Source organism: Lacerta agilis, chromosome 5, assembly GCF_009819535.1.
Source record: "Lacerta agilis isolate rLacAgi1 chromosome 5, rLacAgi1.pri, whole genome shotgun sequence".
NCBI lineage: Eukaryota > Metazoa > Chordata > Lepidosauria > Squamata > Lacertidae > Lacerta > Lacerta agilis.
Window position 1 is genome coordinate 4,347,474 of NC_046316.1, and position 23,337 is coordinate 4,370,810.

A 23,337-nucleotide genomic window follows, 5' to 3' on the forward strand; every position below is an offset into this window, starting at 1 on the left:
CACAAACAGATCTACTGATAATATACAAAGGATAACATTTAGGAAGTCATGCCAAGAGGTCTGCAGACAAGGTCACCTTCAATTTTCTGCACCAGTGAAATTGACTTAACGGTATTTAACAAGTGCTGCAGGAAATGGCAAGCAGGCGGGTTAAGAAAAATGTAAAACCTTCTATTAAACAGCTGCAACCTAAAGCCAAGGGTCTTGCTTGACCCAGGTCTTTAAAGAAAAATATCACTTGGTTATCACTATAGCACTGTGTGACTTATCACTATAGCACTGTGTGCCTAACATTGTGTTTCATAGGGTTTCATAAGCAACATACAGGTTCTTGCCTAGAAGAACATGCAGGCTTGATCTTTAGGCTAGGAATGGATGTAGACAGCAGGAGGAAGGAAGTGAAAGCCAAGGAGGACTGAATCTGACCAATGCAGGTATATATTAATTAGCATTCATTTCAGTGGCGGATACAGACACTTCCGATTTAGGAATGGCGCTAAAGACCCACACTACCAAAGTCCAAGGAGCAGGGAAAGCGTTTGCTGTAGAATTCTTGCTCTTTTAGTATATGCGATAGCCATTTAGTACTGGGATTCTTGCTGGAACTTTGGGGGGAAATGAGGATAACAGAAGGTTCAGCAGGATGGTAGCCCTCCTCATGTCAAAAACAAACATACCAGGAAACATGAACAAATCTAGATAAATATATATGAATTTCCAAAGTCTGGCCCTGTAACTGATGTTTATTCGAATTTAGGGTACTAGCATTTTGACTTTTTTATGGGTCTTTTGGCACACTAGGTATGCATCGTATCTGTGCAAAAGAGAGGACCAGCACCTGTACACTGTGGAATCCACATGAAGGATGCAACAAGGTCCCTCACGTCACCATGTACCTTTTCGAGCAATACTGGACACCAGTGATCCAAATATGCACTGAAGCCCCAACTATAAGCAGGGGAACTTCCTTTGTTGGTGTTCCCTGATCAGTGGAGCCTGGGATTCCTCATCAGTGTTGCCTTCTTTTTAAAACAGGTCTCTTCCAGAAGGGTCTACACAAATTTCCTTCCAGGATTCTAGATTCAGGTATCTGAAGAAGTGTGCATGCACACGAAAGCTCATACAAAGAACAAACTTAGTTGGTCTCTAAGGTGCTACTGGACTTTTTTTTTTTTTTTAACATATATTCCTTCCAGGAGTTCAGTCTCCTCTGCAACGATGGCCACAAAACCTCTGGTGCGACCTCTCTTAAGCGAACATTGGAGGCCTGCAGGGGGTAAAGCCAGAGCACTGCAGGGGTCGGCAACCTAAGGCCCATGGGCCATAAGTGGCCAATGGGGGTCGTTTAACCGGCCCACGAACTGCCCCCGAACTGAGCCGCCCACTCGGCGAGTCTCCGCACGCTGTGCTAAACCAGTGCAGCGCAGCGTGGAGACTTGCTTCCACGGTGCCGGAAATCACGTCTGCACAAACGCAGACGCCGAAAATCGTGTCTGTGCAGACGCAGACGCTAGAAATCATGGGCGCACGCACGATCCAGCCCACGGAGGGATCTCTGCTGGAGTGAACTGGCCCAGGTGAGGTAAACCTTGCTGACCCCTTGTAGCTCAGAAGAAGGGCCTTTTGCCCAATGCAACACCCTGGCCTAGAGAAACGAAGGGCCCCATCTCTGAGAAGGCTAACATCACAGTCCTTCCTTAATGTGGACTTAATTGGGTAGGAGGCAGCAGGCCCTGCCAAACTCCACATGCAGCACAGCCCACAATCACTTAGGATCGAGAGCTGGCCTGCTCTTTTAGCTTACGCAACCCCTCTTCAAAACCATCGTCCTCACCGGTCCTGCTTCTGCCTCTCAGACCCTCGCAGGCGGTCAGGAGACCCTTTTAGGCAAAGGTGCCCAGGAGCTCTTCCTTCCAAAATGCTGCGGCTGATTCTGCCGCTTAAAACCCTTTCCCTCCGAACTGGACTGTACCTCTCTAGTGGCTCTGAGCTACAGCAACTCAGCAATTGTCCGGTTCAACTGTCCTGGAACCTTGAAGAGTCAACGTTCTGCCAGCTACTTTTAAACAGCCCCCCCCCCCCAGGTAGAGTTTCCAGGAAACCATTCAGTGCAGGTCCTGTTGGCATTCAGGGCACAGCAGGGAAAGGTTCCTGAGCCTTTGTGTATGAAAAGCCCCGGAGAGTTGGTGTGTGTTGTTGTTTAAAGGCCTCTCTGCCTGTCTTGTTCATTTGGACAGAGAAATCCACCGACTTTGGTCAGGCAGGCAAAGCTTAGCTACTGAAAAGTTTCACCTCTATGCTTAGAATCAGGGCACTGTGTATTAGTCCTGTGCAGAAAATTTCTTCTGTATTTCCAAACTCCATCAATTAATAAGAAACTGCATTTAAAAAATTATCAAAGGAGAGAAGAAATTTCAGTGAAATGATCCTGGGTGGGTTTTGCTACTTACCTGACTTTCACAGCGGCTGAGGAGTTTTGTGAGAGTTCTTTCAATAGACAAATCATCTCTTCAGTGACCTGCATTTTGCAGCCTTCCTGAGAGCCTGTGGTTTCTGGAAAAAAACCAAAGATCTCCTTGGCTGGACTTTCCTGTTAGTGTGAGGAGGCAAAGAGGCTGGCTAGCAAGTGTCCGGTGATGTTTTCTGTGGCGGTTTCACAAGTGAAGCCCTTTACCTTACAAATAAATCAGTGTAGAATTATTCAAAACAAAATAAAAAATAAATTTATTTTCCTTCCAGTAGCACCTTAGAGACCAACTAAGTTTGTTCTTGTTCTGAGCTTTCGTGTGCATGCACACTTCTTCAGATACACTGAAACAGAAGTCACCAGACCCTTATATATAGTGAGAGAGTGGGGAGGGGTATGGCAGACAAACACGTCTACCTACCTGTAACTGTAGAATTATTGTTTCGTTAAAGGAAGGACTTTCCCTTAAAGAGAATATGCACAGATTTCAAGCACTTGCTAGCCAGACTCTCTGGCATGCCACACAACCATTAAAGCCCGGAAAGATGTTATGGGGTTAACACCTCTCATGGATCTTTTTCAGATCATGGCAGTCAGAAAGGCTGCAGAAAGCTGAGAAACAGACAGATACCCTTGGCTATCTCAAAGGGATAAGGGATACTTAAACCTATACCTAAGGTAAAGGTAAAGGTACCCCTGACTCTGACTTTGGCCACCTCATGAGAAGAGAAGACTCCCTGGAAAAGACACTGATGTTGGGAAAGATGGAGGGCACAAGGAGAAGGGGATGACAGAGGGGGAGATGGTTGGACAGTGTTCTTGAAGCGACTGGCATGAGTTTGGCCAAACTGCGGGAGGCAGTGGAGGATAGGCGTGCCTGGCGTGCTCTGGTCCATGGGGTCACGAAGAGTCAGACACGACTGAACGACTGAACAACAACAACCCATGACTGTTAGGTCCAGTTGCAGACGACTCTGGGGTTGTGGCACTCATCTCTATAGACTGAGGGAGCTGGCGTTTGTCCGTAGACAGCTTTCGGGTCATGTGGCAAGCATGACTAAGCCGCTTCTGGCAAACCAGAGCAGCGCACGGAAACGCCGTTTACCTTCCCGCCAGAGCGGTACCTATTTATCTACTTTCACTTTGACGTGCTTTTGAACTGCTAGGTGGGCAGGAGCAGGGACCGAGCAACAGGAGCTCACCCCGTCGTGGGGATTCGAACCGCCGACCTTCCGATCGGCATGCCCTAGACTCATCCCAAACCTACACCTACCAAAATTCTAAAGCAATTCACAAGTGAATGAGGCAGAAAACCTGAAGCTTCTTTCACAGTAGAAGAAATCTTTTAAGAAATTGGAGGACAGTTTTTGACACAGTGCTACTGAATAGTCTTTTGTAGGCTTTCTCACATTTCCCCCTCATACGTGTGTGCATATATATTTTTTCTGTTGACAGACTACTTCAGAGGTAATCTGGGCAGGGGACCATAAATGAATGATAGGTAGCCAAAAGTAGTTGACCAGTCCACTTTTCTCCTGTTTCCCCCTACTTACAACATTCATGAAATTAGGCCAAGGGCTGCATGAAATTAGGCTAGGCCGTACGCAGCAGGCTACCCTTCCCTGACTTAGTAAGTTGTAGCTAGTGTTAGTCCTACTTGGAGTAAACCCACTGAAAACAATGGCACAGACCAACTTGGCTCCATTAATTTTAATGGATCTGGTTGGATGCAACCCACCGTGTCCAGGATTTGGAAGAAAACCTGTCATGTTTTTGAGGGAGCCATTCAGACCGCGCCGGAAATGCTTAAGACAGTTACAGAAGTAAAACTGACAGTAAAAAGACTCTCTCTCAAGTCAACTCTACTTGATAGTCTCTGCCTTCTGGAAGGCTTTGCATTAGGAAAGGAAGAAAACACACAACATTAATTTGGTTTCCCACTAACTTAACCCGCATTTGAAAACCCTTGTTCAAGTAGAAATAACTGTCAAGGGAAAAGAAAAAGGAGGAAAAAAACCCTAGCTTTATTAAAAATCAAATGTACACACTAGTGCAGTTATGGACCTTGATAAACAGAAACAAAAACTGTGATTCAGCTGACAATTTGCTCATCTCATTTAAATCAGAACTATATAGAATTATTCAGAATGTAAGTCTCATTAGCATACATCAGCATCGTCAAAAGACCCTAGTGATGAATTAAGTGTAAGGGGGGGGGAGTGGGGACCTTATGAAGCGTCCTTAGTTTCAATGCATTTAACTATTTCTAAGCATAAAATGGATTTTAAACTTGCATGGTTCTGGGGTATGCTAATTATTCACTTCTGCGGTTGAGAATTGCATTTTTATTTATGAGGTGCCATTTATTACCCATCTCTTCACAGGCTTCAACTTTACTAGTTCAGTAAATTTTCCGTACTTTAATGATCAGAGCTGGAGACTTTTGCTACGTGTTTCCACCTATACCTCAGCGATCAGGTTTTGTGTAATGTATAATAATAAGGTTTTTTGTAACATGCTTGAATAAGCAGCATACTACATTAATTTATATGTTAAACCTAAAATAGTCAAGTATCTACAAAAGATGAGTCCTGTAACAGTCAGCATTCTGTTGCCAACTCCAAGGTTAAATCCTAAGGCCCTAACAGGGGTGAAATGGGCAACGGCGATATGGACATACATGAAATGCATTTACAAGGGGCATACATTTACAGATTAAAAACAACACCCATCTAAGTGGAGAATCGAAAAGCCAAATATCAGACTAATGGGGCTCCATCATAAAATACTGTTTCTGCATGTGCCTGGGGAAAGAGGGGTTTGCCCAGCATGAAAGTGCAGGCAAATGATCAAGTACAAGGAAGAGTGGGAAGGACGGAGGGCAAGAGTGAACAAGTGGACTGACAGGTGAGAAGCTTAGTGAGTAAGGCAGGTCAGCATAGCTGTTAAGTTTCGGATTTGAAAATAAGGGATCCGTAGTCTCACCTATCCCGGGGACAGTCACATGTCAGTGGTGGGCGGAGCCAGAAGCAAAGGCAGCCAGGCTCCGCCCGCCAGCTAACCCTATTGGCTGGCTGAGGGGCTCAGCGGCAATGGATAGGGGCTGATGCAGGGGGAGGAATACACCCCCCTGTAAGCACGGGAAATGGCTCCCACTTGCTTTGAGGGCTGAGGCTTTTCTCTCCAAGTAGGCGAGGTCTTCCCACCCAGTCCCTGGCCAGCAGGGGAGAAGCTGCTTCCATTAAAAATGGGAATTTTAAGGGAAATAAAAAATAAGGGAGAGCAGTGGGAAACTGCTTGAAATAAGGGACAATCCCGGGGGAAACGGGATACTTGACAGCACTGCAGGTCAGTGTATGGCTGGCTTTTTCCATCCGGCAAAGGCAGGGGAGGTGTTGGAATAGGTGCCAAGGCTCCCACCACCAGACCAAGCAGGGGATATTCCTGCTCGCAAGATGCTCAGATATTTGGCAGCAAGGAGGGGGCTGTCTCCGCCTTCCTGAATAGGGAGAGAGGCGGGAATGGTTGAGGATGAAGAGAACTGCTGGGCAGCTGCCAAAGCCTGGCTAAGCCGTAAGGAGCAGGGCTCTGGGGGCAGCTAAACCCTCTTTCATCCGTTTCTGAGTGCTAGAACAGAAACAATCTTCTAGAGATGGAACGGCAAGCCAGATGGCCAATACTTTCTTCCACACTCCCAGTACAAACCTAGGACAACCATTTCAGAGCAAAGTGAGGCATGTACCAACAGTCCATTTCTTCTAGTTTTTTTTTTAATAAAAAGCTTTTAAACTCCTCTTTTGTTTCTCTCCAGAGTTTTTTTCATGTTTTTGCATATGTTGGGGGTCCTCAAAGTCTGCTGGTTCCACCTTGTGTGGGACTGTTGCCATTTTTACTAGGTAAGCAGTAGCATTCCCTCCCTCCAGGCTGAAAGTAGAGTGTTTTATAACACTGTACCTTTAAAAACTTGCTGAAATATCTTGGTGCAGGCTAAAAAAAATGAGCTAGGATGAGGCCAGTCATTCCTAGGGTAGGGTGTCCCACATAAAGGCCATGCTCCTCATGCTGGGCTGCTGCACCTCAGGCGGTGGAGTGGGACACAAAGCAGGACCTCAGGAGATTATCTCAGGGGTGAGGCAGATTCATGGGAGTGGAGGCAATTCTTAAGAAGCTCTGGTTCTGGGCTATTTAGAGCTTAAAACTAACGTTTGGAGACTCATTTCCAGCACTTTGGTAACCAGTGCAGATGACACAAAAACAGAGTTCTATGCTCCAGTATGCTAGATCCACTAAGCATTTTGGGTCAATTTTGTAAACTGTCTTCAAAGGCAACCCCATGTAGAACATATTCCAGTAATTCAGTATGAAAATGAACAGGGCATAAATGAATGTGGCCGGTTTTGTTTCTCAAGGAAAAGGTACAGTTGCTAAAAATCTAGGAGAAGGGTGACTAACTTTTTTTTTAATCTGAGGAGTTGGCCACACCATCAGGGCACTCTTGGTCTCAAAATGAGGCCAGAAGCCAGATTGGAATGGATCTAAATAATCCAAGAATATATTGGAGTTGGGTTTTCATGACAACTTTGATAGAGAATGATAGTTACTGAAATAAATTGGGTCAGGCTATGAAGCTTCCTTAAGACCTGCTAGCACCAAACTTTCTTAAAGAGCATTCATTGCCTCTCCTGGATAGCTCAGTTGGTTGGAGCACAGTGCTGAAAACACCAAGGTTGCAGGTTCGATCCCTGTAAGGGACAGCTACATATTCCTGATTGAAGAGGGTTGGACTAGATGTTCCTCAGGGTCTCTTCCAACTCTATGATTCTACTCAGCAAATCAGCTCTGGTCTACTCAGCAATGGTGGGGATTGGGTCCACAGCACATGCAATAATAGGTCTACCTTCTTTGAGAAGCTTGAGTATGTCCTCAGGCTGTGGCATACACTGAGATCTGGAACTCTTAAGAAGGAGCACCAGAAGTTACCAAAACCAATTCTGTTCTCCATGTTGTGCCCTAGACAGAGCAGATAAAAGTGAATCCAGATCTTTGGGAAACCATAAATAGAAGAGGGCATCTTGGTGCTAAGTCACGATTGACAAGGCACTAGGCGAATCAGTAGGAAAATACCCACAATGTATCTATTGCCACCAGGGACTGACCCCTATCCCTGCAGAGGTTTGCAGGTTTGGGATCAGGTGTGGGCACCTTTTCCTTCCTGCCCATTTATCGCAAAGCCGATTGGCTGGATAGTCAGGGCATGAGGTGCCTTTAAAAACCCCCAAAAGCTGCCAACGGACTGAACCACGTGAGGAGATGGAGGAGCGCCTAAATGTTTTGCCTCCGCTCTTCCCCAGGGTGGGGAGGGGCACCCATTAGCCTTTACTCTGGTACCTGACTCAGGTGCATGGGCCAGGCAGGAGCGGGGAGCACAGCTTGGCCCGCAGGAACCCCCCCCCTCCACACCTGCTCCTGTTTCTGTGTACATTTGTACAGAACCTTATTTTATTCAAGGCTCAAGCTGCTATTTTTAAATAATCAAAGTTAGCATAACACAAACAGCAGAACAAGTGGCTGAATAGTTCTTCTGCTACACCACTTCAAAACGGCAAGTGGGAACTGTACGGTTGAACACTCTCCCATATTTTCTTTTTTTCTTTAAACCCCCCCCCCCCATCTCTGCACATAGAAAACAAGCATGTAAGGGAGAAGTGTTCCGGCTTCACCTTTCCCCTTGATTCCTGTATTCTGTTTTACACAATGTCCTATTACCACTTCAGATATCGTATTTCACAGATAAAACAACAGTTGATTTCTAAAGGTATGATAGAGGTTTTTATTAGTTTTGCTTTCACCAGTACAGAAAGTGCTCTTGAGACTCCTGATCAAATGTGGGATTCCAAGGTGGGAAAACTTAAGACTCCCCTTAGGTGAAGAATTCTGAAGGGATGCCTGAATTTTAGCCTGCATATGGTTAATTGTTCATGTAACTAGGGATGAAATTGTGCTCAAACCTGCAATCAAAAAGCACCGTGTTAAAGGAGATATTTCCCTCCCACAATATGAACTTTGCCTATTGCAGCACTTAATGTGTCTTATTAATTTAGAAGGAATGAAAGATGATTTGGCAAACACTCCTCTTCATATACACCTGAAAAGGGGATGGGCAGGTTCACATACAGACATTTTTCACTTGATGACTGCAATATCAAGTGATGGGTTGCATGTATGAATGGGGCATCACAGAAGAGGGGGCTTGCAGGGTTGGTTGGGCTAAACCAAGCCTCCCAACCACCCCCCACCATTTGGCAGGTGTGTGAAGGGGCTCTGTGCAAAGACTCGTGCTTCTGTGAAGAATGTCTCTGTGTAAGGGCGTTCCCGGGCTCAACCAGTAAAGCAGATCTTCGTGAGTCTATTGGTACATAACTGCCTCTCCAGAAACTGCCTGGATGCACTTTGTGCATTGGCAGAGGAGGTTTGGCCAGCCTTCACTGCCCCACAACCTCCCTCGTGTGAATGAGAGGACCATCTGAACCCCCCCACTTCCACAGAGAGAACTTGAATACGGCCGCATATCATCTCAAATGCAGTGCTTCTCAATGAAGGCAGTACACACGGTCGGCTTCCACTTGTCAAGTGATAAGAAGAGATGCAAGAAGCATGGGCAAACCTCCAGAGGCTACGACCCGAACCAATGGCTTCAAGTTACAAGAAAGGAGATTCCGATTAAGCATGAGGAAGAACCTTCTGATGGGAAGAGCTGTTTGACAGTGAAAGGGGCTCTCTCAGGAGGTGGTGGACTCTCTTTTCTCAGATGGCCATGCGACCTCTGCTTTAAAAAAAACCATCTTGAATGCTTTAGTGGAAATTCCTGCATCAAAGGGGGTTGGACCAGATGACCCTTGGGGTCCCTTCCAACTCTACAATTTTAGGATTCTTTTGAATGGGAGCCCACATTGGAAACACTTTTGACCTGACCCAGTAAGGAACATTCATGGTATGGACTGTGTTGCCAAATCCAGAATGGAATGCACAGAGAGAATGAAGTTCAGGCATTCAACAAAACACTCATTTATACTATATGCTACAGATGATGTGCTCATTCCAGCACCCACTATCCCATTTGTGTGCGTGCTCTCTCTCTCTCTCTCTCTCTCTCTCTCTCTCTCTCTCTCTCTCTCTCTCTCTCTCTCCCACACACACACACATTGTTGCAAGTACAGTGGTATCTCCGGTTGTGAACAGGATCCGTTCCGGAGTCCCGTTAGCAACATAAAAAGCCCGCAACCTGAAGCGCCATATCTGCGCATGTACGCATTGCGATTTGGTGCTTGTGCGCATGCATGATTTAGCACTACTGCACATGCGCGAGCGGCAGAACCCGGAAGTAACCCTTTCCGGTACTTCCGGGTCGCCGCGGGATGCAACCGGAAAAAACATAACACGAAGCAAACGTAACATGAGGTATGACTGTAACGATTTCTGCACTGGAGACCAAGCGAATGATACTTCTTATACTGTCCTTCGCCTCAGGTGGCATGTCATTAGTCTTTATCAATATGTCTATCATAAAAGCCCATGCTAGGGTACTGACATTTTTCTACAGCAACTTTTTGTAAGTCACTTGAAGTTATTCTATGGTATTACGTTTTTTTGTCCCTAGTCTGGAAAAAAAAATGAATTGATGCTTCAAATAATAAAATGGTCACATGCTACAAGAATGCGGCTTTCTTTTTTTATCTAACTGTTTCTATCTTCCAGCCTGTTTCTACAATCTGAAATACCAAAAGAGAAACTCCTAGCACATTGTAGCTTAAGGATACAATTCCATGAACACTTACTTGTTAACAAGTCCCACTGAATTCATACTTAGGACTCCAGATGAGCACAGCTAATTTCCCACCAGGAAATCTACGCTGTCCGTGGCTTTTACGCCAGGAAAACCTCATTTATGAAATTATCCACACTGAAGGTGCAATGTCTTGGATTCGTGTTCCTATGTTCATTGATGCACATGCCTGCCTGTGAATGTGCTTCAAGTAGGTTGTTTTGAACCATAGGCTTGGTGGCTGATACCAGGCTGAGGCACGAGTTAAGATGAGGGCTGGGGTACTGCAGAGAGGTGTTTACTGGGTCATATGTAAGAATGCTCATTTTGGCTTGCAAACTACACTCTACCTATTTGCTTGGGTCACAAAGGCATTCTGACCTGTGAAATAATAACGACTTGTAATAGCAATGGGACAGGGAGAGGCAGGGGGTGGCATGAGGGGCCTAACCTGACTTCTCATCTGGCCCCACATAACCCTGAGCCCAAACGCCAACCCCTCCATGAGGAACATTATCTACTTTCTTCCACCTGCTGTGCGACACAAGGAGAGGAGGACTATTAAGCCCACTCTTCCCCAGTGCAGAGAGAAATTGAGGCTCTTTCTCCTCTTCTGCAAGTAAGCAGTGCCCTCTCATTTGCCTGTAAGTTTGCAGCTCAGCCTGGTTGGAAGGAGGAGGTTCTGCCGATGGGTTCGCAGCAAGAAGGAGGGACTGAAAGAGCCATTTTCCTATCCTGGAGAGTAAATGAGGTTAAGTGCTGGTCTTGGGACTGGAAAGACCTGTGATCCAATTCCTGTTGACCATGAGCCAGCAACTCATTTCTCAGACGAACCTATTTCAGGGAGGGTGGGGTTGTCAGCACAAAAGGGGACAAGCCCTCTATACTGTGTCCTGAGCACACTGATTATTGTTTCCCTGACCAGCTTCTGACCACCCCAGTTTCTGCCCAATCTTTCCCAACCAGCACGAGCTCATTCTGACGCACAAGGGTCTTGCGCCCCTTCTTACCCCTGAGAAGTTGTTGAATTTTTGCAGAAAATATTTCCAGTCTATGGAGTGCTCTCCACGAAGCCGCTGCAGTTTGATGAGGTGGTTGAACTGTTTATCGGAAAGCGTGAAGCAGAAGTGGTGGAGGACCTGCCGGAAATCCAAGGCGGAAATTGCTCCCGTGCGGTCCTTGTCAAAAGCGGAAAAGGCCTGCAAATAGCAGAGAAGCAAAGTAACTCTAAATAACCGGCATTTGGAAAGAAGTCATTTCTCTTTAGTAGAGCTATTACGGAGCTGTGGAAATAAATGCATAGGCAACGCACATCCCACTTGCCGCCTCAAGTATTCTACATACAAAACGCCGCTAAGAGCTTCCCAAGGAATCCTCGCTCAACCATTTTTTAAGCTGAGCTGTTTCAATAGCTTATTCTCTTCTGGCAGGACTCATTATCTAGAGTGTCAGGTGGGAAGGCTGTTTACAACAGGCCTCCATAGCAACCGGAGGCAACCAGAGAACCTGGGGTGTTTAAAGATAGCATGAGAGCTTTGCCGGGATGAGAAAAGATATGAGGAGTGTCGACCTGTCAAGCAGTGGGACCTATCCCTCCAAATATAATTGGGTGGTGAAAGCAAGAGGGGAGCTGCAGTCAACCCTGGCGGCTGGGCCAGGATTTGCAAACATGTGCAAGTCTCTTACACGTCTGAAAAGTACACAGGTAAGTGTAACATCTGAATCAGCTGCAAGTTCAGCCCACTTGAGATGCCTTACTATTTATTTATACAGGTGAAACTCGAAAAATTAGAATATCGTGGAAAAGTCCATTTATGTAAGCAATTGTTTTCATTAGCTACTGGAGTTGAAAATATGAGATAGACTCATGACATGCAAAGCGAGATATATCAAGCCTTTGCTTGTTATAATTGTGATGATTATGGCGTGCAGCTGATGAAAACCCCAAAGTTGAAATTGTTAATTTGGGGTTCTCATCAGCTGTACGCCATAATCTTCACAATTATAACAAATAAAGGCTTGATATATCTCGCTTTGCATGTCGTGAGTCTATCGCATATATTAGTTTCACCTTTTAAGTTGAATTACTAAAAGAAATGAACCTTCCCACGATATTCTAATTTTTCGAGTTTCACCTGTAGAAGTCAGACCCCATTCAAACAGTAACACGGTGGCTTACAATGTCAAGCAATTCAGACATATTACAATAAGGTAAAAAGAAGATGATAAAGGACCCTTCAGTGCATCATTTTTATTGTTTACCAATAAGCAAGTACAAGTCTAGTACATCCATGGCATGAAAATTCAAGCACGACAGTAGCCCCCACCCACCCACTCAAGGCTCCCCCCAGCGAGTTGTGGAAGGAAGCACCAGCTACCACACTTTGTGAAGTCAGCCCCAATTAAAAACAATGGATTTGGTATCTCCAGTGCTGTGCTATCTCCTCATGCAAGACCCATCAGGAGAAATACGAAATCCTTGCATGGCAAGATGTTTTGGTCAAGACAGCAATACAAGCAAGGGATTGCAGATTACACGACCGAGAAACAATCTTCAATATTTCCCTAAAATCCTAAAAATGGAAGCACCCACACCACATATGAAAAAAGGTGTCAGTCATTTTGTACCCGCTCTAGCATAGTGGTGATATGTTGGTGCAGCTCAACTGACAAGCAGGACCGTCAAAACACTATTTGAAGCAATGTCTCTTGGGCCATGGCTGATGAGGTTGTGTACCTACTATGGCTTGCAGGCCAGTCTTAGTCTGCTAGCAGGTCCTAACTGGCCCACGACACCATCTGATGTGAAGAAGGCTCAGGTGAACACCTGTGCTGGCTGCAGCCACCTGTTTAGGGAAGCTTTGAATGTGTGTATTTCAATATTTTGTTGGAAGCCGCCCAGAGTGGCTGGGGAAACCCAGCCAGATGGGTGGGAGATAGATAGATAGATAGATAGATAGATAGATAGATAGATAGATAGTGTAGAGGTTTGGAGCTTTTATGGTTAACAAGGTCAACCAGGTCGTCCCACCCACAAGAGGAAAAGCATCGCCGGAAGGCTCTGTGTAATGTGATACTTGCTTGTTTCTGTATCTTTTCTCTTTCGTTTTTGGCCGGAGAAAGGAGAAGGCTAAAATGTTGTGTGTCTCTCCTGGAATGTAATTTATGCCTTGTAAATAAAGCTTCTAGATTAGGAAAAGAAGCTGGACTCTGTCGTCTGTAATTGCTGGTATGCACACACACCGTTGTGCAAGAAGATACTCTGCGGATGGCACAGGAGAAGCAAGTGAGAACGTACAGCAGGTACGTGCGCAGCAGAAACTTGCTGGACTCCATTTGTGTGCTAAGTTGGTTTGAAGCCTTTCCAACAATCCAAAAGGCTTCAGATAGATATTCCTAACAGAGAACAGGGGTACACAGCCAAAGCAGCAAGGTTTAATCCCCCCCTCCACATCTGATGGTTAATTCCTGCTCAATTGAGCAAGGTTCTGTGAAAACCACGTCCTGATTCTGGAAGCGGCTTGCATGAAACCCCTGCTAAAATGAAGTATTTTCCTTCTCCATTTTCGAAAGGCTTTCTATACTGCGACGGGTTTCCACGGGGAGCCATTTTCAGAGTCCGAAAAGCAGGGGCAGTGCGATTTCCGCAGGCAAAGCAGGTGCTGGCATCACCGTGGGTATTTTTTTAGGGCCCCCTGTTTGCATGACTCCTGCTCCCAGTCTTCCACATCCTCTTTGTGTCCTCGAGGTGAAAGACGGGAACCACAACATCCCCTTCCCTCTCCTCGTCACAGCGATGGGCGCTTTGCTACTAAAATCAGGGTGGCTGCACGGCACCTACCTTGTATAACAAATCAGAAGAAGAGGTAACGATCTGTTTTATTTTTGCCATGGCTTCATCTATGCTGAGCTGCACAAAACTGACGGGTGGCACAGGTGGCACTGTAGGCTTTTTCCGCCGTTTGAAAGCTGCGCGGTCATCGATTACTCTTATAAAATCAAAATACGAGAGCTTGTTGTCCTGTATGCTAATCCCTAAACTAAGGGGGGGGGGAGAGAAACAGAAGATTGAATATTTATTTCGCATTTCTCAAGCATTGCTACTAGAGCTGCTGCAACTAACCACTCCATTATAGGGCTTTATATCATTCTAGAATTGCTACGTGGTTAGTATTAAATAAATATATAACAAATAAATAATTTTTTATTTATACCCCGCCCTTCCCCGCCAAACCAGGCTCAGGGCGGCTAACACCAATAACACAACAAACACCAATAACACAACACCAATAACACAACAAAAACATAAAACAATTCGGCCAGTGCATTCTCTTGCCACAATGCAATAACAATTCTCAATCCACATACGGTATATTTAAACTGATGATTCAGTTCTTTGGATTTTTGTCTTGTGTATCCTGAAATACTGTGTTGCAAGGGGGGGTGGGGTCAAAATGTGAGCTGCGAAATTCCAGCAAATTCCTGGCTTTCAGTATCTGCTGCTTAACTTAGGAACATAGGAACCTACTTTACACCAAGTCAGACCATTTTGGTGCATCTAACTCGGAATTGTCCATAGCAGCCTTGCTCAACGTTGGGTCCCCAACTGGCAGGACCCATGGTCAGAGATGGTGGCCAGCAATTATTCAGGATTTCACACAGGGGTCACTCCCACCAAGCCCAACCTGCTGCCTGAAAAAGCAGAGGCTCTCCACTGAGCTACAGCCTTTCCCCTACATAAGTCATTGAAAGCCAGACCAAAGAAGAAAATCTTTCGGCGCTACAATTAGTATCAGTATGAGAGTATCAGCTCTCATCCTTCACAGAAAAAAAGTGAAAAATGATAAAACATTATCAAGAAGAGATGAGATTAATAAAGTTTGGCAAGTGGCACAAAGGACTCAATTAAGAGAAATGGAAGATAACCCAAACAAGATTTGAGATACAGGGGTGTCCTTTCACTCTCAACTGGAAGGTCAGACAGAACATCTCCCACCCCCCAAGTGTGAATTTATATCAAAGCTTTTTTTTCTTCCTTTTTCAAGTTTGGGATTTGTTTAGCACTGTAATAGAAACATGAATGCTTGGCTGTAATATTTTTTTAACCCACGATGAAATGTTTTGTCATTGTATCATATTAATCTCATAGATTTAAACTGCATTTTTTGTATTTAGGATGTAGATGGTATTCCCTACAAAATTTAAATTAATATTAATGAAAAATTAATTTTAAAATTGCTATTTGTTTATTCATTCAAAACATCATATAATTAAATTAACACCTGCTTTGGTCCTGTAGCTCTAAGGATCAATAAACCCATTTGTAGACATTGATCATAAACGAAACCAAATGATGCACCACCAAGTCCTGTATAGCAACTGTTTTTCTCCAAGGGCCATTTTGAGAAGTGAAGATCAAGGAATCTAGTCTGCAATCCCCAAAGTGAGCTAACAGCAAGATCTGTTGCCACATGACCAACCCCAAAGAGTACTCACTAATGTTTCACTGTCATCCAGTGGGTAAATTTAACTGATACTAATACTAATACTAACATTGATACTAGACAGCATCATAGAAAGCAGAGACACCACCTTGCCGACAAAGGTCCGTATAGTTAAAGCTATGGTTTTCCCAGTAGTAATGTATGGAAGTGAGAGCTGGACCATAAAGAAGGCTGATCGCCGAAGAATGGATGCTTTTGAATTATGGTGCTGGAGGAGACTCTTGAGAGTCCCATGGACTGCAAAAAGATAAAACTCATCCATCCTTAAAGAAATCTGCCCTGAGTGCTCACTGGAAGGACAGATCCTGAAGCTGAGGCTCCAATACTTTGGCCACCTCATGAGAAGAGAAGACTCCCTGGAAAAGACCCTGATGTTGGGAAAGATGGAGGGCACAAGGAGAAGGGGATGACAGAGGGCAAGATGGTTGGACATTGTTCTTGAAGCAACTAGCATGAGTTTGGCCAAACTGCGGGAGGCAGTGAAAGAAAGGCGTGCCTGGCGTGCTCTGGTCCATGGGGTCACGAAGAGTCGGACACGACTGAACGACTGAACAACAACAATACTAATAATCCTGGAAAAATGTGACAGGTGGGGTGCTGCAGGATTCTGTCCTAGGCCTGTTATTGTTCCATGTCTTTATAAATGGTTGGTTGAAGGAACTGAGGGGATGCTCATCAAATCTGCAGTTGACACCAAACTGGGAGGGTCAGCTAATGCCGCAGAAAACAGAATCAGAATTCAAAATGACCTTAACAGATTGGAGAGCTGGGCCCAAGCCAACAAAACGAATTTCAATGGGGACAAATGTATGGTTCTACACTTAAGCAGGAAGAACCAGATGCGCAAATTTAAGACAGGACTGACACATGGAAGATGGAGCAAGCTTGTTTTCTGCTGCTCCACAGGGCAGGACCCAAACTTCAAGTTACAAGGAAGGAGATTCTGACTAAACATCAGGAAGAAGTTTCTGACAGTAAGAGCTGTTTGACAGTGGAGCTGTCTCCCTTGGGAGGTGGTGGACTTTTCTTCCTTGGAGGTTTTCAAACAGAGGTTGGATGGCCCATCTGTCATGGATGCTTTAGCTGAGATTCCTGAAGTGAAGTGGGGTGGCCTAGGTGAGGTCCCTTTCCAACTGCACAGTTCTACAATTCTAAGCATCTCTTTCTCCACAGGCTGGCAGCCAAATTCCACAGTTGTTATCCCTCAAGCGGGGTTGGCTCAGAGGCCTCGGGTTCCAGACCCTAAAGCAGCAACAGCTCCAGGTTTGGGGGAGTCGTTCGGAAAAATCCTCACCCCCACCACTTGCTTGCTTGGGTGGATATGTACTCAAAGGTGCCGCCCGCTGCTTGCCTTCTGCCTCTGTGGAATGGGCACAAAGGAAGAGCGGCCAAGGAGGTCACGCTGCCATAAACAGAGGGCAGGCAACCGTGCCTACTGATGCTTCTCAGCAGTGGTGGGGCAGCCACAGGCCCCCCAGCAGTGGCTGGAGGATGCCAAGAAAGGCATTTCCCACGTTTCCTCCCGGCTAATGATACATTTAGCTCAATGCCAGAGGTGGGAAATTCAAATGGGAGTGGGGGAAGGAAATAGACTGACATTTTACGTGCTTTAACGGTGTCCAGAATCGGCCACCTGGAAGCCTTACTTTTGCTCAAATAATAATAATAATAATAATAATAATAATAATAATAATAATAATAATAATAATAATAATAATAATAATAATAGGGTTAGCCCGGATTTCTTCCTCACAAAGGAGGAAATTCTTCAGCCAAGTTTGCTAGTGCAGATCTAAAGCAGCAAATCCCATTTCTGGCATCAAATGCTGAAGTACCTCTTGTGGCCTCTTTGCTCTGTAAATCGTTCAGTGACGACTCTTTCCAAAATCAGAATATTCATTGGTGACAATGACTAATTAAATGGCGGGAGGGTGAAGCCGTTTTAACAAAGAGGATGCCAGAAAAAGAAATAAAATGTACAGACCCAAATATCTGCTTCTAAAAACTTCCCCCCTCCCCTAAAGAGCACATTCAAGAGCATTGCTTTTGCATCTTGCAGCTGCAGAGTATGCCAATCCATGCATTAGCCTGTGTCAAGCTGGCTCCGATGTTGGGGAAAAGGAAATAATCAACGCACTTCAGCAGAGGAATAAATTGCCAAGTTGGTATTAAAATTTTAGTAATAAAACCAAATGCATATGCTAATCTACTCTATTATTTAAGGCGGGGGAGAAAAGACTCTTTTCGATCTGGAAAGGACTAGTCTGCAGAAAATTACAATGAATGGAAGTGTTTATCATCAAAAAGTCTTTGAGGAAAAGAGCACACTGCAAAAATTCTTATTAGAGGCTTAATTCAAGGGAGCTTAATCACTCGATTTATAGGTGGAGTGAAAAGATTTTGTTTAGGTTTCTCTTCTCCTCCTACCGTCTCTTCTAAAAGAGAGGAAAAAAATCTTTTTTGAAAATGTAATTCTACTGAATCCTACATTCCCATATGATCAAGTCCATCTTAAGTTTTCTGGTGCTCAAAGATAAATATATTTTACATTTAACAGGCCCCAAGTGTTCTTTGCTCTGATTAGTGATTGCCTGTTCCTTAGCTTACACGAAAAGCTTGATGTTATTTCGCTACAAAAAAGTACATATATTCGCACAATAGTTTAAGTACAGATTATTGTTGCTGCGCAATCCCAGAAAATGAGTAATAAAATGAATATTATTTCTTATTGGACCAGCCACAGTTACCAAAAGCATTACCTTTTAAACTGTTGTAAAACAATGGTATTGTTCACCTGTTTTTCTCTTTAGCTTTCACATACTTAAACAAAAACCAACTTACTTTCTAAAATTGGCCATGAGATGGGGAGCTTTCCAATTCCTTGGACTGTTTAATTTTGTTTCAGGTGCACCAGATGAACGCCATGCGTCAAGATGTGCAAAAATTGGAGGTGCGCTATTTGTAGAACGAAAAGTCGCTGGGACTAAAGCTACCTTAAATTAAAATATGTTTGTAAAATCTACTACCTATCGCATACTTTTGCAGAAAGAGAAGTTCAAACCCTACTCAACCAAAATGAACAAGCTGACAGGCTGCATAAGCTGAAAAAATAAGCCTATGCTGCCAATACTCTTGGTAAATCAGTATACAATCAGCAGCACAGAAACGGCGCACACAAATCTACTAAACCATTCCACGTATAGAATTCTATATTGGTATTTCAATCAACAGGAAAGCAATGCAAAAAGTCAAAAAGTCAAACAAAGTGACTGTTTGTGGCTTCTTTGTTTGACTTTTTGACTTTTTGCATTGCTTTCCTGTTGATTGAAATACCAATATAGAATTCTATACGTGGAATGGTTTAGTAGATTTGTGTGCGCCGTTTCTGTGCTGCTGATTGTATACTGATTGACAGGCTGCATAAGGCAACCTGGAACAAGGATTGACGCTTACCTGTATCGAAATAAATCAGACATATATTATCATCAGTATAAAGGTAAAGGTAACCCTGACCATTAGGTCCAGTCGTGTCCGACTCTGGGGTTGCAGCGCTCATCTCGCTCTATAGGCCAAGGGAGCCGGCGTTTGTCCGCAGACAGCTTCCGGGTCATGTGGCCAGCATGACAAAGCCGCTTTCTGGCGAACCAGAGCAGCGCAAGGAAACGCCATTTACCTTCCCGCCGGAGCGGTCCCTATTTATCTACTTGCACTTTGATGTGCTTTCGAACTGCTAGGTGGGCAGGAGCTGGGACCGAACAACAGGAGCTCACCCCGTCGCAGGGATTCGAACTGCCGAACTTCTGATCGGCAAGCCCTAGACTCTGTGGTTTAACCCACAGCGCCACCTGGGTCCATCATCAGTGTACTTAAGATCAAATAATAGCAAGAGTCCACTGATTGAGCAGGAAGCGTTAGATAAGCTCGTGAATGTACTGAACTAGGATAGATCCATCCAAAGCTGGGGCAATCATAACAACCTGTATAGAAGTTCACTGTACTGTTCGTAGCCGAGGCAGCAGTTAAAGTCTTCCAGCAACTTGCGGAGGTTGGCCACCGATATGCAGCCTTCTCTGTTTTTATCCTGCTCCAAGAAGGCCTTGTGGAAATCTTGGGAGCATTCGTGGTACTTGTCCCTGAAAAGAGAACCAAGGCTCAGTTTAGCTTTCCCGGTCAAGAAAAACCCGAATGGATCGGCTTGTATAATTCAGGCGCATGACTCACCAAGCCGAAGGCAGCCTAAATTCCAGCCCTGTATTGTGGCTTCCCAGAGCCTCATTAAGCCACCGGCAGAGTAAGTGACATGTCAATCACTTAAAGCCAGGGGACAGCAATCTTTTTCAGCAGGGGGGCCGGTCCACCGTCCCTCAGACCTTGTGGGGGGCTGGACTATATTTGGGGTGTGTGTGAACGAATTCCTATGCCCCACAAATAACCCAGAGATGCATTTTAAATAAAAGGACACATTCTACTCATGTAAAAACACGCTGATTCCCGGACCGTCCACGGGCTGGATATAGAAGGCCATTGGGCTGGATCCGGCCCACGGGCCTTAGTTTGCCTACCCATGACTTAAGCCAAAATACACGGCTGAGTGAGCTGCATGCTGTGTTGCGGGTAACAATTTTTGAAGCCCCGGTTCAGAATGCAAGTGGGGCAACGTTCAGAATAAGGAGAAGAACTTTGCCTTCATGGTATTGAGTTTAATAAAGCCAGGAGACAAAACAGAGCCTGGTGATGCCGGCCAGCTATTAACGTTGCCATGTGGGAAGAAGAAGAGTTTGGATTTGATATCCCGCTTTATCACTACCCTAAGGAGTCTCAAAGCGGCTCACATTCTCCTTTCCCTTCCTCCCTCACAACAAACACTCTGTGAGGTGAGTGGGGCTGAGAGACTTCAGAGAAGTGTGACTAGCCCAAGGTCACCCAGCAGCTGCATGTGGAGGAGCGGGAAAGCGAACCCAGTTCCCCAGATTACAAGTCTGCCGCTGTTAACCACTACACCACACTGGCTCTCAAGAAGAATGGCAGCTTCGAGTCCTTTCACGCATTTGCTCCCAGGACATAGGACTTCACTTCCCCTTCAAGAGCCATAAAGCAGTTGTAAAGAGAGAAGAGGGCGGTATTTGCATACAGAAATAGTTAATACCGGCCTGCCCAGACATAATGCCAGTGAAGTGCTACGAACACTTGAGATGCAGCATATAAGTTATAAGTATTATTATCACCAACATGAGTAATTAGGCCCTGATCCCTGACAGCATATTTAGCCTCTTAGTATCATGTAAATGTGGAATACGATCGTGTCAACTGCAACAGTCTAGAATCTCTGTCAGATTCGCGTGACGTGCCTAAACAGCTGAAATGATAGCTTTTCATCATTGCTGCTATCTTCCACTTATACCTCACAGATCAAAACAAAAAAGGGCAATCAGAACCTTTCTTTCTATCCTTATTTTTAGAAAACCGAGACATCCAGCCGTTTCGTGGACTGTGAGTAAACGGTTGCCAAGCGGTAATTATTCCAATTGTGGCAGTAAAATTGAGCACCCAAGTATATGTTTTAAACTATGGATCCGGCTAGGCTGCCAAAAAATAAAATAAAATAAAATTAAAACCCACCACCCAATCTTCTCTTGCAAATGTTTTGTATTTCTCTTGAAGTGCTGAAGAATCACTGTTCAAATGTTTCTAATTTGGGGTATTTGTTCCCCTTGAGTTAAAACAAAAGGAAAAATTATACACCCGGATTTTCCCCCTTCTTGAATATTAAGTTTTTTAGACCCCTTTGTCAGCTGAACTGTCTCTAAACTGTAAGATAATGAACGTGCTCTGCAAAACATTTAGGATGAAACTGAAAGAGCGGCACATGAAGAGCATTTAGGCTCTGCTCCATGAGAAGCTGGTGTTATTTCAGAAGGGAACAAAGAAGAGGGTATCAGGAATGATAAAGAGATTCCCTCTTCCATTACTGCCACCCCCCCCAAAAAAAAGATGGATACATTTTGATGAAGGAGCTCGGACATGTAAGCTTTCCACTTTTCCCTGGACACACACCAGAGTTTTCAGTTGGTGGAGGGTGGAGAGAACCTTTGCATGGACCTCGTTGAAACTGGAAAAAATGCAGCGTGAAGACAGCCGAGTTACAGGTAGGTAGCTATGTTGGTCTGCCATAGTCAAAACAAAATAAAAAATTCCTTCCAGTAGCACCTTAGAGACCAACTAGGTTTGCTCTTGGTCTGAGCTTTCGTGTGCATGCACACTTCTTCAGATACACTGAAACAGAAGTCATCAGACCCTTATATATAGTGAGAGGGTGGGGAGGGGTAGGACCCAGAAGGGTGGTGGGAATGGGTGATAGGCTGATAGGTGTGGTAAACATGATGACGACTGTTAACGACTGCAATTGGTCTTACAGGAAAAGGCAAGGGGTGAGATGGCTAAAGATAGCTTTGTCATGTATGAGATAAGAATCCAATGTCTCTATTCAGACCAGGTCTCTCCATGGTTTTAAGTTTGGTAATGAGTTGCAATTGCCACCACCCTTCTGAGTAATACCCCTCCCCACTCTCTCACTATATATAAGGGTCTGGTGACTTCTGTTTCAGTGTATCTGAAGAAGTGTGCATGCACACGAAACTCATACCAAGAACAAACTTAGTCGGTCTCTAAGGTGCTGCTGGAAGGAATTTTTAAATTTTTTATTTTGTTTTGAAGATAGCTAAGTTAGTGACTCCAGTACTTTGGCCACCTCATGAGAAGAGAAGACTCCCTGGAAAAGACCCTGATGTTGGGAAAGATGGAGGGCGCAAGGAGAAGGGGATGACAGAGGATGAGATGGTTGGACAGTGTTCTCGAAGCGACTGGCATGAGTTTGGCCAAACTGCAGGAGGCAGTGGAAGACAGGAGTGCCTGGCGTGCTCTGATCCATGGGGTCACATAGAGTCGGACACGACTGAACGACTGAACAACAAAGTTAGTGACAGTGTTCCCCCATTTGTAGGCATATTGTGAAGAACACACCCTTTGAAAGTACTGTAATGTACTCACCTGATCTTGTTTATAATCTCATTGATGTCTATGTGCTTCTTTTCTTCCCTTTTGTAAGGATCCATAAAGCGTACATAGTTGTCTGCCACAAACTGCCTGTTCAGGCCGGTGTCAACCGTTGCATTCTCTATGCCCAATTTTTGCAAGAATTCCTGATGTGTAAGGTAACCCTTTGCGTTCGGATCATACCTTTTAAAGTCCAGGGAAATACATATTTATTTTCATAAGAAATAGGCTTTGCAGGCCCAGCGCAGAACATCCCTAGCTCTTGAGCACTCTAAGTCTGATTCCTGCTTGGAGGAATATGCAGGGAACACACATTAGGAAATAAATGTTGCATTGAAATATTCCATACCCATCTAGATTTTGCAGGGGTGATCTATCAACAGCATCAAGTAGAAGCCTAACTCATGCCTGATAACATTTTTTTCAAACTCTGTGTGGATACGTAGAACCTAAAACCCACCTGATTTCATCAAGACTCAACCCCATTAAGA

At 44.7% G+C, this 23,337-nt stretch overlaps 1 protein-coding gene across 1 annotated transcript in view; it reads right to left on the reverse strand.

Moving 5' to 3' along the window:
• The window catches only part of EFCAB6 (EF-hand calcium binding domain 6), a 122,836-nt gene that overhangs the window by 16,774 nt on the left and 82,725 nt on the right, over positions 1-23,337 (reverse strand). The window contains exons 21-24 of the mRNA XM_033148320.1: positions 22,841-23,029; positions 19,771-19,926; positions 14,131-14,329; positions 11,300-11,488 (exon numbers count right to left, since the gene is read on the reverse strand). Of these exons, the coding sequence (XP_033004211.1) occupies positions 11,300-11,488; positions 14,131-14,329; positions 19,771-19,926; positions 22,841-23,029 (733 nt within the window). The remainder of the gene's footprint in view (positions 1-11,299; positions 11,489-14,130; positions 14,330-19,770; positions 19,927-22,840; positions 23,030-23,337) is intronic.